The 18,085-nt window shown below is 46.1% G+C and overlaps 1 protein-coding gene across 2 annotated transcripts in view; it reads left to right on the top strand.

Moving 5' to 3' along the window:
- The window catches only part of kcnq1.2 (potassium voltage-gated channel, KQT-like subfamily, member 1.2), a 113,498-nt gene that overhangs the window by 59,014 nt on the left and 36,399 nt on the right, over nt 1–18,085 (top strand). For both annotated transcript variants that reach the window (XM_040163696.2, XM_040163697.2), the window contains 4 exons: nt 14,478–14,553; nt 15,366–15,460; nt 16,732–16,772; nt 17,398–17,459. In XM_040163696.2, the coding sequence (XP_040019630.2) occupies nt 14,478–14,553; nt 15,366–15,460; nt 16,732–16,772; nt 17,398–17,459 (274 nt within the window). The remainder of the gene's footprint in view (nt 1–14,477; nt 14,554–15,365; nt 15,461–16,731; nt 16,773–17,397; nt 17,460–18,085) is intronic.

Genomic DNA, 18,085 nt, shown 5'->3' on the forward strand with positions numbered 1-18,085 from the left:
AGTCCACCACTTGTGTCTTGACAGAAACTATTGGACGGGTTCGCTTGAATTTTCTTCTACAGATTAGTTATTACAGCTCAGGTTTGAGTGGCAAACGCTGAATGTTATCTGAAACAAAACCATAGCGCCAAGCATCACGCGTCCCAGTGGTGCTTCGAAGAAAGTTTCGATAAATCACATGCAACGAGGTTCTGTGGCAGCGAATTAATGCACAAATGTTCTTGCCATGTGTTATGAACCCCCAACTACCAGAGCACTTGGGTGGCCCCAAATCCTAAATACTGCTGATCCTCTTAACTTTTCATTATTGCTTCATGGTTTATGACCACCGCACTCTGTGTTGACACGCTAACACTAAAACTAGATGTCTGCATGCTGATAACATTTAGCTCATTCATGCCCAAAGAGTTTTCCAGAAGCTTGGCTGGAGTAGGAAATAATTTGCAATCGTAATCACTTCTTCTCCACGGTGCGGGGTCAGCGTGAAGGAAAGGTCGGGCTCCACACCATCATTTCTCTTTATTTGCATTTTTTTAAACAAATCCAAATCATCTTCATTGGCACGAAGCACTGGATGCAGCAAAAGTGCCATTACAATAAAGCCGAATATGTGGTGGAAATGGAGAATTCTAGCGGACATCGGCGGGTTAGAAAAGCCAGAACCTACAGTTCTATTTTGCGGGCCTTAAAACAAATCGAATAATTCAACGGTCGTATCCATTGCTTGAACTAAGCGACTGCCTTGAACTCAAAGGTGAAATGGAAAACACTCAACTTTCAGTGGGAGAATGAAATATACGTATAGCTCTCTGGACATGGGGGACCTTCTGGGACTCAGAAAAAACAAAGACGTCCAACCTCAGTTTTCATCGGTCGCCTTCAGGTCTGACTAGCAAGCAAGACAGGATCACAAAGTAGCAAATGAGCTGCGTCAACAGCCGTGTTTGGACCCAAATGCACTCACACGACTGCAGGGACCTTTTATTTAACAGCAGGCAGAGTAACGGCATGACAAAGGGCGGGTAGGTTCACCGGGAGTCGGGCTGGCGGGTTAAACAGGGTCGGCAACAGGAGATAAGGGAGCTCTAACTGAAAATAAGCGCTGAAGGCCGCTCACAAAGCGTGAGGCAGGAGACTAAACAGGGACTTTGTAAACAGGATGAGTTTTCAGAGGCAGGTGTGTGAACAGGTGAAGGGCGAGTGACTGAAGAATAGGGTGAGGAGGGTGTGGAGCTGAACTGTGACACCTTTGAATTAAAGCAGTCCTGCACGAGGACCGACGCCACAGTTAAGAGTGAAGAAAAGGAGCAGGCTGCTGTGTGTTGACCACATGCAGGCCTTACACATCATTTCTACACCAATTGGTTGTTTTTATGCGTATTCCTTTTCTCTGCAGTACGCTTGTGCCGATTCCATCTCCTGTATCTCCGCCAGAGGATCTCCTCTTTGTTTGAATGTGTAATCGTAACGTATATGTCGACGCACTTAAAAGTATGTTGTACGAGCCAAGTGTGGGTAGTCTTTGAGTAGCCGCGTTTTATTCGGTTCTATTGTAAAGCTCTTCCATGTGGGATGTTTCCATGCTTTTACTGCGTTGCAGGTGTGTTTGCGGTGCAGCAGGTGCTGCTGGCGTCCACGCTGTGCGGCGGGGGAGCGCGGGTGTCATGGCCAATATGCCAGGGAAAGAACCTCTAACACATGCCACTGGGATTGTAGGCCTCTGGAAAATCCATTTAAAATCTCCCAGAGCCCGACACACGCTCACGGCGAGCACCAAGACATGCGCATAAGTCCCATAAATACACAGAGGAGAAGACACATGTGGATACGAGACAGCTTCTTTCTTTTCCCTTCTCATTGAGCCTCAAATACCGGCTCGTTATAATACATGAAAGAAGTTGTGAAAACCATCTAAAGCATCATTCTTCAGGAAAAAGGAAAAATGTCTTTGTGTTTAGTCCAAGTGGATTTAAGTATTCATTAAGTGCCTCCATCATTTATTTTAGTGTGGAATAACTTCTGTCTCTGTAGTCTGTGCCCAGCTAGTAAGAATAGACATGTAGTCCTTAAAGTTGTTAGAAACCCACACACACACGTACATATATATCTTTAACCCTTGTTGATATAGTTCTATTTATATCTCCATCATTGCATCAGACACAAGGTGCAGAGACCTTTTTCTCTCTATTTTTCCTCCCTCAGCTGAGGTCGTTTCCTGTCCTCTCTGTAGGGGGCACTCTCTCTCTTCTTCCCTTCTGCTCTCTCTCAGACCGGACCGTGGGGGTGTTTGTGTGTCTCCTCGTCTCCTTGCATTAGCAGACAGCGTGATGTGTGTCTCCGTGACGTTGACACTACTCGGAGCGGGACCGTTGACCCGACACTCAAATAAATCCGCTGCTCGTTATCGCAGAGCAACAAATATTCACGTCTACCGACAGACTCCAGTAGCATTCTCACGGCCTCGCTGATTGGTTGTCATAGTCGTTGCCAGCGCCGGTTCATTTTCTCCGGTAACAACAGATAAGACTCCTTTACCGACTCCCCTTTGTGCCCGTGAAGCTTGTGGATAATTATTATATTTAGGGCCCAGGGGATGGAGCCAGGCTGCCGATCACCTGGGGAGCTACACGGGTATTTCTGTCGCACTGTGTCATTTGCGTTTTATACCAGGGACGAGTTAAATATTTGCATTCCACCGCAGGACGAGTCCCCCCCACAAAACGCAAACCCTCCCACCATAAAAAAACGTGCAGTGGCTCTCTCCAAAACAAAATGGCCATGCGGTGTAATTGCACATGTGTGTGTGTTTCCCGTCATGTGTAAGGTGCAGTGGACAGTTCCATACGGAGGAGGGGGGGGGGAGTCGCTTCCTCCTGAGACTTTGATGTCGAGACTCATTTCCCGTCATCACGGTGCTAAAAAAGACCTGCGAAGGGGAAAAAACCATGTTCACTCGAAGGGGCGGCCTTTGTTTTGGCGAGCGGCCTTCTCATTACGCGCAGGGCGGTGATTGCGCCAGTAAGGATTGTGCGAGCTCAAAACCCAAAGACGAGTTTGAGAAACTTCCACGTTTCAGTAATGTGTTTTCCGAGGCTCATTTTACGGATGATTACGATGACTTGGGAAAATATTGCGCTTCAGACCAAAAGGAGCGCTGATTCCTTTGAGGACCCAAGGGAGACCAACTTGTTCATTCATCTGCAACATTTCAGGTGGCTCATCTTTAGGGAACCGACCAGGACATTCAGTTATTGTTTTCAGAGAGGAAATAATCAGTTAGCAGTAGGTGGCGCTCCGCCGGCTGCCTTATTTATTTATTTTCAGAAGCAATTAGTCCGATAATTGAGGCCGTAAAACGCAGAAGTTGTGCTCCAGGCGCAGCTACAGCACTCAACTTGGCACGTTCCTAGGAAATGAAACGGTGAAGTTTAATCATTCATTGGAAATGGAAAAGTCGAGTCAGCTCCCAATTTTTGCGGGTAGGACATCTGAGTTGTGCTTCGACATAAAGGAAAGCTGCTTTCGGTAGCGTCACTCATGCTGCAGATTATTCTAAATCCATAAACACAGTACACGATAGAGGTCTGACTTCATCGAGTCTATGATAGATGATTCAACGAGGAAATACAATAAGGCAACTAGTGCTCTCATCTACACAACACCAGTGCTGTGATTGTTGTGTGGTTGCGCTTGATGTCCAGTGGACGTGGGGACGGATTTAATGCTCGTCCCTGATGGCGGACAGCGCCGACCAGCCGGCCCACAGAGCTGCCGCAGCGCGCACACGGCATGTCTACACTTCTACTACTCAAATAATATTTGTATACCGATGAATTGCTAACATGTGCATGTATTAATAAACTACTGTGCATATCGAAGCATGTTTGAGGACACACCCTTATGTGTTAAAGGAGGGTGTGTGTGTGTGTGTGTGTGGAGGGGGGGCGTTGGAGTTGTCTAGGGATCAGCACACCTGTAGGTGGGTGTTCATTACAACAGCCTGAGTGATGGCCTTTGGGAAGCCCTTGTTCATTGTCATCTCCCTTCACTTAATTAGCCCCCACTCACAGGTCAGAGGAGTCTACTGGAGGCCCCCTTGTGTGTTAGCGTGCACGCACACATGCATATTTTTGGATGGAGCTTTGTACCTGAAATGGTGCCAGACACACACACACACGCACACTATATCTACACCTCTGAACCTTATCAGCAAACCACCTGTGTGTAATTTGAAGAGAGATTAGACGGCACAGGCTGGCCCTTGTTTCAATGATATGTTGGAATTACACCTCAGCAGTTATTCAGGAGCAGCACCCTGTTTCTCCACCAGGAACTTTCACTCTAGGAGATTAGAAGTTGACCCATTGCTGCAAATGCTGTCAGCAGGCCTCATTGTCGGGAAACAACACTGAGCAATAGAATTGTTTTTAATCTCTTATTAGGGCTTTTATATCGGTTACTCTCCCCGTGTTTAGGTTGTCTGGTGTGCGCGTATTCTTTCATTTGTTGAGATGTAACAATCCATCTTTGGACTCAGCAGAGATACAAATCTTGGTCTGACATTTCCGTGCAGCCCTTTTTTGTGGCGTGTGTGCAGGAGTTAAGCTGCTTATTAAAGGACCAAGGACCCACGTGGCCTCCAGCGAGAAACAAGAGAAATTAAAACGTGAAACAGGAGAACATTTGACTGTTTATGTATATATTTTAGAGAGTTTTATGAAACCGAGAGAGTGTGGTTTAGGGCGTGTTACTGTGTGTTACTGTGTGTATTTTCCGTGTTTGTGTGTGATTGGACAAGTGACTCACAAAGAAACATAACAACTCATTCATTTGAATATAAAAATCTTCCCCGTTATTGCTAAACGGCCGTTTTAATAATGAACAACACACACAACTACGGTGAGATTCATCGATTAAATCCATACGGGACCAAACAATTTGAAGACAACTGAAAATTCTGAGCATATCTGAGCAATGTGGGAGGGACAGAATGTCTCCACAGCGATATTTACGCTCTCATAGCACTCGTAGTCCCGTAGAGCTTAATTGATTTCATCACGCAGGTCCTCTCGTGTCCCAGCAGCAGCAGAACATGTGATATCTCACCAGGAGTAGTGGCTACTCCCCGCTACTAATATTTCATTTAGTGGAGTCGGTAGTATTTCTGCTCTTTCCTCCCTAACTTACACCCATGCACTCCCTCCAACGCAGGAATGTGTCCTGGCGTGGTGCCGGGCCCTGGTCCAGTTGTAGGAGCTGTGGAGGAGCTGGCGGACCCCTTTAGCTCCTCTTCCTTTCTTCCCTCCCTTGGACCTGTCAGGCAGGGGGCCGGCGGGTGATGTGGAAATGTGGCCGGCTGGCGTCAACTTGATTAAGTCTGCGCACGTGTCTCTGCAGAGAGGAGACCCCGGGCTCAGTCACCCCGAGCTGTCCTCTGTCTCCTCCTCCAGGCTCCCGCTCCTTTTCTCTGCATATCTTTTTTCTCTTCCTCTCTGTCCTCCTCCTCCTCCTCCTCTGTATCTCACTCCTCCCACTCCGAGACTAAAGGCAGATTTTTTTTCGTTGATTTTTCTCTTTTGGAGCTTTTCCCCCCTGGCCTTGACTTTCCTTTTGTTTGTGAAGCCCTTCTTTCGCTCTCTTTCTGCCACTGCCCTTTCTCTCGCCCCCCCCTTGCTCACCCCGTTGTTTCTGCTTGCATGCATTCCAAGCCGTCTTTTTGTGAGTGTGTATTTTTATCTGCGAGGGAAGCGTTGAACGCACACATGAGCTCTTATGTGTGTGTGAGCGGTGTAGTGTTTCCCATAGTGCAGCGGTGTGCACCATGAGGGGGGGAGAAGAACCTCTCTGGACAGCTCCAGGCTACTTCACCTCCTGTGTGGAGAGGATTTCATGTATGAAATGTGCTCTCTCCTGCACTGGCTTCCTGCCAGCTACATGCAAGCGTCGACGTTAAGGTCACGTGCTCGGCCCTCTGCTGAGCCCCCACATTCACACATGATCGCCATTAGTTGGTTTTTACAGTATAGATTTATTTTGACCTGCAGTGCTGTCAATCAATCTCGTTTTGGTGTGAGTCTCATTTAGGAACTAGGCTGAAAGAAAAGTCGTGCTCACAACAAGGGGGTTTAGTCACGAAGACCTGAACCATCTATTACTGCAGGACACCTTTGAACATAAGGCCCCTTTGCTGTTGTAGAAAACACACATTTGTTGTGCTGATAGTTCAATCTGGAGGTTTCCGTGAGCTGCCAACACGTTGCGTTCTAAAAGCAAACTGGACTCGGCGTGTTGCAGAACATAGACTTGTTTCACTGCAGCAATAACAATGCCATGTCGGCCTTTTGAATTATGTTTAATTAACTTTTGAAGTGGCTATTCTGTATATATTTTCAATGTCAGCAAATGAAAAGCTGGATATAATTACATTTCAGAAGTTATTCATTTGCAAAGTCTATTAACTCTGCCTGTCTGAGTGTGGTGCTACCTGCGATGGACGGCTCGTCCTCGGGAGAAGGAGACGGCGCGAGACGCTCCTCGCCCGGGACGACACAGCGGCCGTCGCCTTTCCAAAGGCACCGTGTTACTCACGCGCTTGGAGATGGACAAGGCGTTTTCCCACCAGGGCCCTTTGACACACACGCAGGTTCACGTGCACCTCCAGCGGCGCCGAGTACCTCTGCAGGGACCCAACAGCAGATGCAGGGCCTTCGCTCCGTCCATCACACGCTGTCGTTTTCCCAGCGGGCTTAATGATTCTATTAGAGCGTCACGCCGGCCCCTCAAAGCTCCCACTGTTCCCACCTCCACAATGTGGTTCCAGCAATCCAACCCATGCGTTGATAATTTGCCCTGAAAAATTGGCCGGCGACAAGCATCCAATTATGGCTGTGCACCCTCGTTCCCAGCGCTGCGATTCAGATAACGGCCTCATAATCGAGCTCTGTGAGAACAGATGAATCGTGCACTTTATCGGCTTTGTTGCATTTTTTCTTATTTGGTTTGTTTTTTCTCCTTTATTCTCTCAAAATGTTTCTGTGTGATTTTAGCGCGGCGGACACGGTCGCTCACGCCGATATTAGTTTGCTGTTATGACAAACGAAGGCTTTTGAATTAAGAGATGTAATGATCCGGGCGCTGAGACCGCATGTGTGGTTTTCCTGTGTTTTTTAATTCTGTTATTATTATTATTGGTCAGTGTTGTTATTCCATATTAGCATTTCATCACTTCTCTGCATTTGTCTGTCTCCCATGTTTGTGTGCTGACATTTGGCCCTAAGAGTTAAGACTCGATGAACTATTACTTTGAGTCTGCAGGATTCCACATCTTATATGACCTTAAGTTATCAAGCCACCACGACACAAATATTCTTCAGCGTTCACTTGTAACGTTTGGCCATATGAACTGGACATTCAGTTCACTGTGTTCTGTTTCTCGGCTCGGCAATCACCCCTGTTCTCCACTTTGTCCAAAATGTTCTGGCTATTGTTTGATCTCCCACTCAAATTAGAGTTTGTGTCTTTTGGAGCGCAAACTGGAGAACATCTGATCTGGCAGCTCGCTAGTGTGGAACTCACCCCCCCAATTCAATCATGCTCAAGTAATGTCAAAATGGTGCTTTGATATATTCTTTTTTAATTATATTTACATGATGGCCATATTTATATTGATCTACTGTTTGTAGTGAGGCAGAATTGTCGGGTTTTATAGGCTGCATTACAGTGAAGTGATGTCATTGGTCTGAATTTATCAGGATATGTTTATGCAGTCATTACATCCACATAACTCAGGATTATTCATCAAAAATCTCATTGTTTTTTCCCCCGGCCGTGAGCGATGTGTTTTTACCTTCATGTTGAGAGCGCTGCTTCAGCCCATTACCCATTTCTGGAATTTCCACATAAAACACTCTGCCTCAAAGTAGTGAAAGGTCATCGACAGGTGTTCGTACAACCGTAAAATCCAATTTTAAACATCGATACTGCCCCAGGGGCTCAACGTTGTTGAAGCAGCTGTCCCATAGCATTCAAACAACACTCAATAAATGCTGTTGGGAGAAAAAGAAGCGTATCATTGTGAGAGGAGCTTAAGAGCGCTGATACGCGGCCATACACATCTCATCTCAACGAGAGAGAATTACAGGGGTCATTCGACCAATCGTACCCCTTGTTGCACCCCCGCAGTCCCCTGATCCTCTTTCACGTCCTCCTGGGCCGCTGAACTCTCCCTGTACAGTCATCTGATCCCATTATGGCAGCGAGCAAGAAGCAGTGCTGACCTGTGGAGGGATCATAGCCTGCAGTCAGCCTTTTAAATGTTACAATGTTCCTCGTTTTCTTCACTGCTTCTCTATGATCGTGATCAGGAACTGATACGAACTGTCATTTGTTCCGGTTACACGACACCGACCTGTGCTCAGCTTAACCTGCCGGGATTTAGAATTGACCCTTGACCGAAAAAAAAAAGAGAAGAAAAAAAGGGAACAGACAAACTCTCTTTTTGAGATACGATGAAGCTCAAAAGTCCTTTCGGCGAATTGTGAGCCGCTGTTCTAACATCACTTTAGAAAGATGAAACAGCTTGGATAAAAGGTAGAAGCAGCCCCTTGGGATTGCCCATTGAAGCAAAGAAAGCATATTGAAACATTTGGACTCATGAACAGTCTTTTAGGACGAGTGGTCCAATTCAGTCAGATCTGAATTCCCAGGAAATCTCAAATCCGTTGGAAGTCTCTAAAATCTCTGAATTCTAACCGTTAAGTCACGTGTGATTGTGTCAAAGGTTCTCTGCACAATATTCACAGCGTTAACTATGTGAGCTACAACAGACTCAGCAAATAGTTATATAATAATTGAATAGCTCCATTGTCTCGGTAACACATTGACAGCGGAGAGCTAGTCTTGCTATTCAGTCGTTGGACGCTTTCATGTCCTCCTGCCTGTCTGTCTGCCCGAGGTGGACACAGAGACAGTGTGCTAATTGTGTGGTGGACCAGTAACGGAAGCTGTTAAAGCAAGTTCTCCACCTCATCTGCCGCCATAAACCCCCCCCCCCCCCCCCCTCCGCTGCGAGACGCCGCTTTATCTCTCTCTCCATCCTCTGTTCCTCTCTAGCACGCTGATAGAAGCACAGAAAGAAGTGTTTCGGGATTCTTGTTGTTTTGTTTATATCTTGTCTTCTATCACTGCAAATACGTGAAAACTAAACTCAAATGGAGATAAACAGAGACTTTTTCATTGGCCGAGCCAAACATTTCCTCCCCACTCGCAGCGTCGTCCCTCATCTAAAACCCCCCTGAAGCAGTTTCCCCTCCTCTCTTCTCCTCCTCGTACTGATCATGTATGTAAACTTGCTCTCTATGTGGATTGCTTGTTAAGTTACAGGTGGCCCCATAAGCTCCAGGATTGCAATGAAAAATACTGTAATTTCTCACTTGAGAATTAAATAACATGAAATAATGGGCAATTAAAATGATACCTTGCCATATTTACAGTGTGTCTCTTTCTTCACAGAGGAAAGGACCGCTCAGTACAAAAAAGCACCACAATGGCCATTGGCCAGTAGGGAGGCCTCCCACCACTGAAAGTAGGAACAAAAGCGCTGACCACTGTAGAAAGGACTAATTAAGCACCATTCTTTAATGTCAGCCAGGCCCCCCACAGTTCCCCGAACACACATGAATGAAAAGGAGCACTGTTTTATAATCCAAACCCATTGGCTTATGAAAGGGAAGCCCCTCGGCTCAGAAGGCCCACGGGTCACCCTCCATCTCCCCCTTCTCTTCTTCCTCTCTCCCCTTCCTCTGTCGACAGTCAGGTTTAAGTCTCTTACCGCCACCTCCGGCATGCCCCTGCACCCCCCCAAGATGGCGATGGTGCTAATTGCCCCTGGACCGGCACACAGAAAACGCACACGCACAGCCGTGTGTGTTGGCATGACCAACCACTGGGCTCATGTGATTGGATTATAAGAGCCTCTAGAAAGAGAAACAGCCCATTGAATCCAAAAATGCTGGTTGTTGCCGGACTGAGAGTGGAGAGGAGGGGGGGCTTAGATGCTCAGGGGGGCCTCAGTGCAAGGGGTTATCCCAGAAAATGAGAAGCAGGGCGGGAGGGAGGGAGGGATTGCCTGGGTCCACACTGACCTCACCGCACCGCTACCAAGCTCCAAAGACCTCCCCACCCAGGCGAGGGGACCCCCTGACTGGAAGCAATAAATAGATTTTTTTTTTCTCAAACATGCCTAATCCTGCTAAACAGCAACAAATCCTATTATGCCATGAATTATAAATCCTCCCTCACCCCCTCGTCCCCCACTGGAGGAACCCAATCGCCCTCCTGTCTTCTTAGCAGGCACGCGCATGCAAACACACTGATGGGAAGAATGTTGCTTCCATCCATGCCACATGCCGGTGCAGCAGGGTGCTGGGTGCAAGCTTATCTTTAATACAGATTTCAAGAAGCCACACGCTCATCCGAATCTGAATTAAAAAAACTGAAAAAAATGCATGAATTCAATTCTACGTATATTTAACAAAGAATGATTGCCCGGCCAAAAAGGCAAGTTGTTAGAAAAAGACTAAAACATTGACACATGTCAGTCAAAGAGCCCCTGGTTAGACACCACTTAACCTATTTAGGGGGAAAAGAAAAGCCTGACTCGGATACACCCACTCACACACCGTACGCGAAACACCAAAGAGGGTCACTAACCCCGAGTCTTCAACTCTCTAAGCCACGTCCTCCTCTTAAAGCTGCACCTTAAAGCCGAGACAAACCCTCACATCCTGAATTACTGGGATCATGTATCAGGAGGCAATGTCACCCCAAATGATTTGTTTAAAATTCCCTATTTTACACATCACAGTGGTATTTCCTCGTGGTGTCTAACTGGAAACGTCCTGGTCCAAACCTTTTGTTAATGTGGGAGTAACAGTCGACACACAAAGGGTTCACCATCGTCATTAGACTATTTGTTCTCTGTTTAGGTCTCATAATTACAGCTAATGAGACACTAAACGGGGGGCGGGACTTTTTCTGAGGTCACCGCCATGTTGACCATTTCATAGGCGCGATTCTTTAAGACTTCACATTTCACACATCATTCACATTTACATTTTGAGAATCCCTTTCAAGGCTTCTTTGGATAATGTATGAAATGGTAAAAAAAAGTTGACAAAATTCTAAGAAAATGTCTTTCAAAAGAGACTAAACGGATTCAGAATCATCTTTTTTGTGTGTTTTTTGACTATGTTCTCCGTGGCTGCAGGTACACAGTATTGGCACAGGATACGTCCTGTCTGGGTTCCCTCTTTGTCATCAGCTCCTAATGGGCACCGAGCTTTGATGTGGCACCGTTGCTTCTCTGTCTCTCCGGCACGTCTTGACCCGGAGGGGGCGGCACAAAAACAACCGGCGCAAACAGGCTTGTATCATTTCACTGGCAGTCGTGTGTCGAATACAAAGAAACAAACAGTAAGAGAAGAGCAGAGAAAAGAAACGAGGGAAAGAGAATGGCAGAAATCCCTCTTGTCCCAGTTAACTGGGGCCGTTTATTGGCTTTGCTCAAACTAACTATGCTAATCAAAGGAATCATGAATATATCTAACAAATAATTAAAGAATTGAGTTATTCTGTGGAGATATAAACACCGATGTGCACTTTTGGAAATAGACACCGTTTACACATTGACAACAACCTGAACGTAAAGTTTCGGTGGCAAACCGCTCTGAGAGCCGCTTTAACTTCCCACGAGACACTTTCCTCCACATGGGAGAAGTTCTAACTGCTAAGAAGCCCATTCGTTTAAAAGCCACCGAGAAAGAAGGAACTTGACTGTGATGATGTGGTAGTTCTCACCACGCCACCCTCTGGCAGGCCATCACTTTGAGTTCAATCATTCCTGCAAGAATGTAGTGATCTTATCCTCCCAAGATATGATAAAGGGATGTCTGTTTTTGAGGAGAACAGAAGAGCACATCTCTTTGATGGACCAAAGCACCAGTCATAAAGCTTATCTCTCTCACACACACACACACACACACACACACAGACGAGCAGTCTTGCTGGGCCCAGACCATAGCACATTGATGTTTAACACTGACTCCAAGGTTATTGCAGCACACCATGGAAGCACAGGATATTTGACGGTCCCCTGCCAAATAAAGAGCCGAGGGGGGTTAGGGATGCGGGAGAGTTGCCGTTGACAACTCGGAGATCTCCGAAGTGACCATCGGAAAATGAAAAGAGAGAAAACTTATTAAGAGAGAAGGGCCCAGGGGAGGCCAGGGGCTAAATCTGTCACATCCTTTCAAGAAAGGGACAAGGCCGGTTCACGACTCCAGCAGCTACAGCTTTTACATGACTTCTACAGTTGACCTAATGAAGAATAGCCAGTCTGTTGGGAAGAGCCAGCAGGGAGCCGGCCGTCCCAACACAGAATGAATCACAGGGCGCAGGACAAAGGGAAATGTGTGGAAGACGTCGTGGGCGAGACCTGAGCTCCTCGCACTCGAGAGGAGTCCCCGGGACACACTGTGCGTCGGAGAAAAGAGAGCGAGTGGGAGGCAGGGCCAGCAAGCGCTTTGGAAGGGCAGAGAGAGCAGAAATCACATTCCTCCGGTTTCTTTGTGCCAAATGGTGAATGGGGTAGAGGGGGGGGGGGGGTTCGGTGTTGGTGTCGGACAGGAACCCTCTGTGTTCTTTTTTTTATCGGAGCGAACATGTGTGCGCGCAGGAAACGGGAGGAGGGCGAGGAGCGAGCGGGGTACAGTTGTACAACCATCAAAACCGCACATGTTTTTTGTTTCCTACACGTGTTTTCTTTTCCAATTATGCTGGAACACAGAAAAGAGACCCCCCCCTCCCCCTCTACCCCCCCCCCACCCGACACATCCTTATCCTGATCGACGGTAGAGAGCAAGGAGGTGGGGGGGGGGGGGTATAGGGCCCCACGCTCTTTATGTGTGGAGTTGTTGGTGTGCGTTGGAGGGCAGGAACAGAGACAGCAGCCCGACGGCCTTTGATGCTCCTGTTTTATGGTCCCATGTACGCATTGTCTGCCAAGCCCCTTTGTTATGCCTCTGCCTAATTAAGACCTCAGAGCAACTTGTTGACTCCACAAAGAGGGGGAGGGTGGTGTGTGTGTGTGTGTGTGTGTGTGTGTGTGCGGGTTTGTCATCTTTAATTGCGACATAGTTGAAGATAAAAAGCAAAGTCTTCCTCCGTAAGAATGGAGCCATTCCTTTTCCGTTTTGTATTAGTGGTAAGAAGTTATCTCTAGCAGCAGTCACGCTCGGAGTAACTGCAAACACAAACACACATCCAGTGCACCCTGGTTGATGCCACTCGATGAGCTCCACAGGCTCCACATAAGTGTGTACACGTGGCCATTGTTTGATATTGTTTTTCATATTCACCCTCTGGGTCTCAGATACCATATTGTTTCCCCCAGTAGCCGCTGCATGAGCGCCGTGCAGAGCAGTAGCCACTAGCTAACAAGTAGGTCTCATCAGTCAGACGCACTGAAATGTAGCAGCAGCCACCTGGCTATTTAAATAAAGAAGCAGGGATTACATCACGCATAGTGGGGAAATGTCCAGATAGATTACTCACTGAATATGCATTTAGCAGGAAGTTGTTTGCTGCTATATTAACCCTTGGATTATATAAAACATGACAAATGTCATGAACGTATAATATCCTCGGAGCTTCCTCCCTTGTAAATGCAATACAACAACACAAGCGATGCTACACAACGGATAACAACAGATACATTATGCCTCACATTCACGTGACCATTTGTGTTCATCTGTATTTGTGTGTTTTCGATCACTCGCACCACTAAAGTCCAGTCGCTCAACACATTTTCAGTCCTGTTTTCTCCTTATCTATTTTCACTCAAAGTGTCCAAACACACCGCCGTCAAATATGCACGGACGTGTTTTTTCTGACAAACATATGTAGCACATGGACACCAGCGTGCAGCACTCAGAGAGCCTGCCTGAAAAAACAAACACTAGTGCGCGCAATACAGTCACTACGGTATGCAAGTAGGAGTTTGTGTGTGTTGTTTGCCTCCAGCGGTTTCTGTTTCAGTGTTTCGCTCCATGCCAGTGGGTTTTCACTCGTGTTGTCACAGATGTTCTGCAAACTGCGTCTGATTTCCTTCTGTTTCCTTTTGCTTCATGTTGCAGAATTGTGAGCGATAACACAAGCAGCAGTTTGTCTATGTTGACACATTATAGTTGTATGATGTTATATGTTTACCCTGTGTTTTTTGTGGGCGTGTGTGTCTGTCAGGGCCACATGTTTTGCTGTTGCATTGTACACACACGGTCCATTGATTCTTGAATGAAGCCAGAGTTTGTTGTGTTGCAGCTTTTCTTTAAACGAATTTAAAACTCAAGCTGCTTTTTACATCTGTTGACCATAGACGCTGTTTTACCTTTGGACTAAATCAGTGTCCCTTTCTGTCCCAGGTTGTCCCATGAGCAGAGGTCGGCTGTGAAAGTCCTCCGCAGAATGCAGTACTTTGTGGCCAGGAAGAAATTCCAGGTAATCAAAAGTATCTTTGAGCGGGAGATGCAGAGACAAAGAGAGAGACACATTTTGGTGCTTGTACAGGATGAGGGGGGAGGGAGGGCCCGAGGGGCACATGTCAGCTGCAGCGCTGAGTGTCTACGCGTGTTTGTGTGTAAATGCCTGAAACTTGCACCTGCACGTCGTCTCTGCGCGCACGTCAGCTCAGGCGTAGCATCAAGGGAAGCCTGCTGCCTCGACTCTGGGGCCAAAGTACTGTACCGCACTCACCAGGACACACACTTTCAGAAACACACACACGGAGCAGATTACGGCCTCATGCAGCACTAGAGGCAACAGAATTAGGTTCAAACACTTTATACAGGGAATTATTTTAGCAAAAAAAGAAAACACTAATCATGTTTGAGATACCTTAGCTATTATTTTCATGCTACATGTTAGTGTCGAATGGTTCCTATTTTCTAACCGTTTCCAAGTGCTCTATGTGTTTTCAATTATGGCCTAAGTGATCTCAGCTGCAGAGCTATGCTGTGCGTATACCCAGGATACCCTAAAGAGTTCACCGGGTTCTTTCTGATGCTCCTTGTATCTACGTCACACTAAACAAAGCTGTGAAAGGACCTCAACACGATTGCTTTCTACATGACCATGCACTGGTCAGTGCACGCACACACATAGAGACACACCCACATGCACACACAATAAGTTAACAATGAACCGTTTGCACCCAAGGGGGTTGGGGATGTTTTCGGGGGCCGTGCTACAGCGGCACTGGTAGACAATGGCTTTTGTTTGTGTGTGTGTGTGTGTGTGTCTGTGATTCACAGCAAGCGCGGAAGCCCTACGATGTGCGAGACGTAATCGAGCAATATTCCCAGGGTCACCTCAACATGATGGTCCGCATCAAGGAGCTGCAGAGGAGGTGCTTTCCTTGACCCTTGTTCCACGCTTTCCTTTGTTTCTATTGGTTTAAACCTTTTTACATTCTCGCTATCTTCATGTTGGCCGCCTACATGGCGAACAAGGGGACACACCCGCCCAATGTCATTTGGAGAAATGTGCCGTGGCCTCAGAAACATTCCTCAAAATAAATACAGAAAGGAAGCAAAGTCAAAAGCACACAAACCTAGGAAAGAATATCCAACAGGACAGGAGTCCTTTTTTTAAATTGGCCTTAGCCTTTTAATATATCGTGTGAGAGCCAATGCTTGTTATGCAAATCTGTAGCTCTTTTCTATTATGGGCCAAATATAAACAAAAGAAAATCACTGAGTCCTCCCCTTTTCTTCTCAAAAGAAGGGAGGAGTCAGAAACTTCTGTTAGTTTCATGTATTCTAAAACCACCGTTTTAGAATACATGTTCGGTTTGGCATGAACAATTTTTTTCCATTCCGCACGTTTGGTGTGAAGTATCACATTGTACCGTATACCCTGTATTAGTTCTGCACTTATAAGCTCCACTGACAACACGGTCAGCTGAGGAGGCCGCGGAAAACAACAGTGAGACGACTCCATTATAGATCGATCTCCTGTTTGATGGGAGAGAACCTCCCCGCTGTCTGATTTCTTTCACCTTTAAGGGAAAGTTCCTCTGCATCTTTATGTGATTTGGATTCACGCATGGAGAATAAATTGGGACAAACTTTTGTTTTTTATAAGTCTTTCATAAACACAATTTTCCAATGTCTTTCAACATATTCTGAGCTGCTGATGATGCTAATTGTTTTTTTTTCTGTCAAAAATCGACTCAAAATCCAAAGAAAAAGATCAGAGCACTCGCCACGACACCACAACAATGCATTGAACCCTTGGCATAAAACGGGGTCACCAACATGAAGGGAAGCCGGCTAACGACGTGATTGCTGTGATAAAAAACATACCGTTTGTTGGAGGCGCTTAAAAGAAGAGAAAGCTTTGCAGTGCATCCTGCGCTGCTTCAGTACTTTTATAGAGAACAGTCCACATGTGCAATAGAAACCTCTTCCGCCTCCCATTGTTTATTTTATTTTGCCTGAAAGCTCAATTAGAACATTTATTCATCCCTTTAAAACTCGCATGTGGGTAAGCAGTAAATACCGTTTGCCTCCATAAATCACTTTATGACAATTTGACTGTTTCATGACCTTGATGGCGGAGCTGTGTGTATCTGGCCAGTGCCTTCACCTTCCCACTTACTGCTGTGTCTTACTTCAGGCTCGACGGCACGCTGGGGAAGCCGGGAATGTTTCTTCCAGGTAAATACACAGAAAACACCACAGTGTGCATCTGATAGACGGCTGTCACTCGTCACACCATCACTGTGTTTGTACACAAGCAGAGTGAATGTCTGAATATGTGTCTACAGGTAAGTTGGTCCAAAGTGAAACAAATTGCATTGTACATTAGTAAAGGATATTTTACTGAAATGAATTAATTAATTAGGAGTTTATATAACTATGTAATTATTAACTTTACTTACAGATTAATGAAAACGTATTTTGTATTATGTGGTTGAATGTTTCTATTTAGTCGAGGAATAAAATAATAATGCGTATTTGATATTTACAGACTCACAAATGAATATAATCAAATGACCATTTACCCACAGTCTGATCTGAATAATGGAGTTAAGTCATTTTTTAAGGCTTCATAACTCTTTACGAGACGCATTAAGCGTCCACATGTCAATGGGGGGCTGTAAAGTGCCTCAGTGACCCGTAGCCACAAAAGCACCAGAAAATGAATGAATGAATGAATGCTTTCTTTAGAACCACGAGCCTTCAGGGCTGCTACTGTAAAGGACAATGTTGTGTTTGTAGCTCGTGTGTGGCCGAGCACGGAGTAACTGAACTAAAGTTTGACCAAATGTACGTTCACCAGGAAAAGGAGAAGATAAAGAATTCCCGACTATTGGAGCGCGGCTGATCCGGCTGGAAGAAAAGGTAATCCCACTCGTGGTGATCAGTGTGTGTGTGTCTGTTAGCGATAAGCAGAGGTATGAATGTGTGAATTCTTAACTGGGGGCCTGAGGCTCTGCTATCAGATGAATGTGTGTGGTATCTTCTGATGGGACCATGTTTTGGCTCGGCTCGAAACACCTGCATTCTCTCTGCAGCTTATCAGCATCTAGTTGCTGCTGAGCTCTTCTCACTTTTTTTAAAATGATTATCCCGAATCCCACGCTGAGGGGAGTGACTGTTTTCCATTTCTGAGACTTCTTGAATTTGTTGATGTTTCCATGTGAATAGTTGTGTGAAGGTGGCTGAAGCCTTATAATAGTGAGGCACAGCCAATAGATAACTGCTGTGTTATGACGGGTGTAACCAGGCGTGTCCTCTCTCTCAGAGACAACGGGGACATTGTGCGCCTGATGGTTGAACCTGAGTGAACATCTGTAAATCCCGAGGTGTAGCTACAGCTGTTGTCTGCTCTTCAGCCTTTGGAAGAGCTCTGAAATGCGTCGCGTTTTTCCTGCCAGTTTTTTCCTCAAACTGTTCTCACTTCTTACGCTAAATGAAAGCGCACAATAGAACAATGAATTCTATGGCCACGAATTTTCCATTCAGGT

Source organism: Gasterosteus aculeatus, chromosome X, assembly GCF_964276395.1.
Source record: "Gasterosteus aculeatus chromosome X, fGasAcu3.hap1.1, whole genome shotgun sequence".
Classification (NCBI taxonomy): domain Eukaryota; kingdom Metazoa; phylum Chordata; class Actinopteri; order Perciformes; family Gasterosteidae; genus Gasterosteus; species Gasterosteus aculeatus.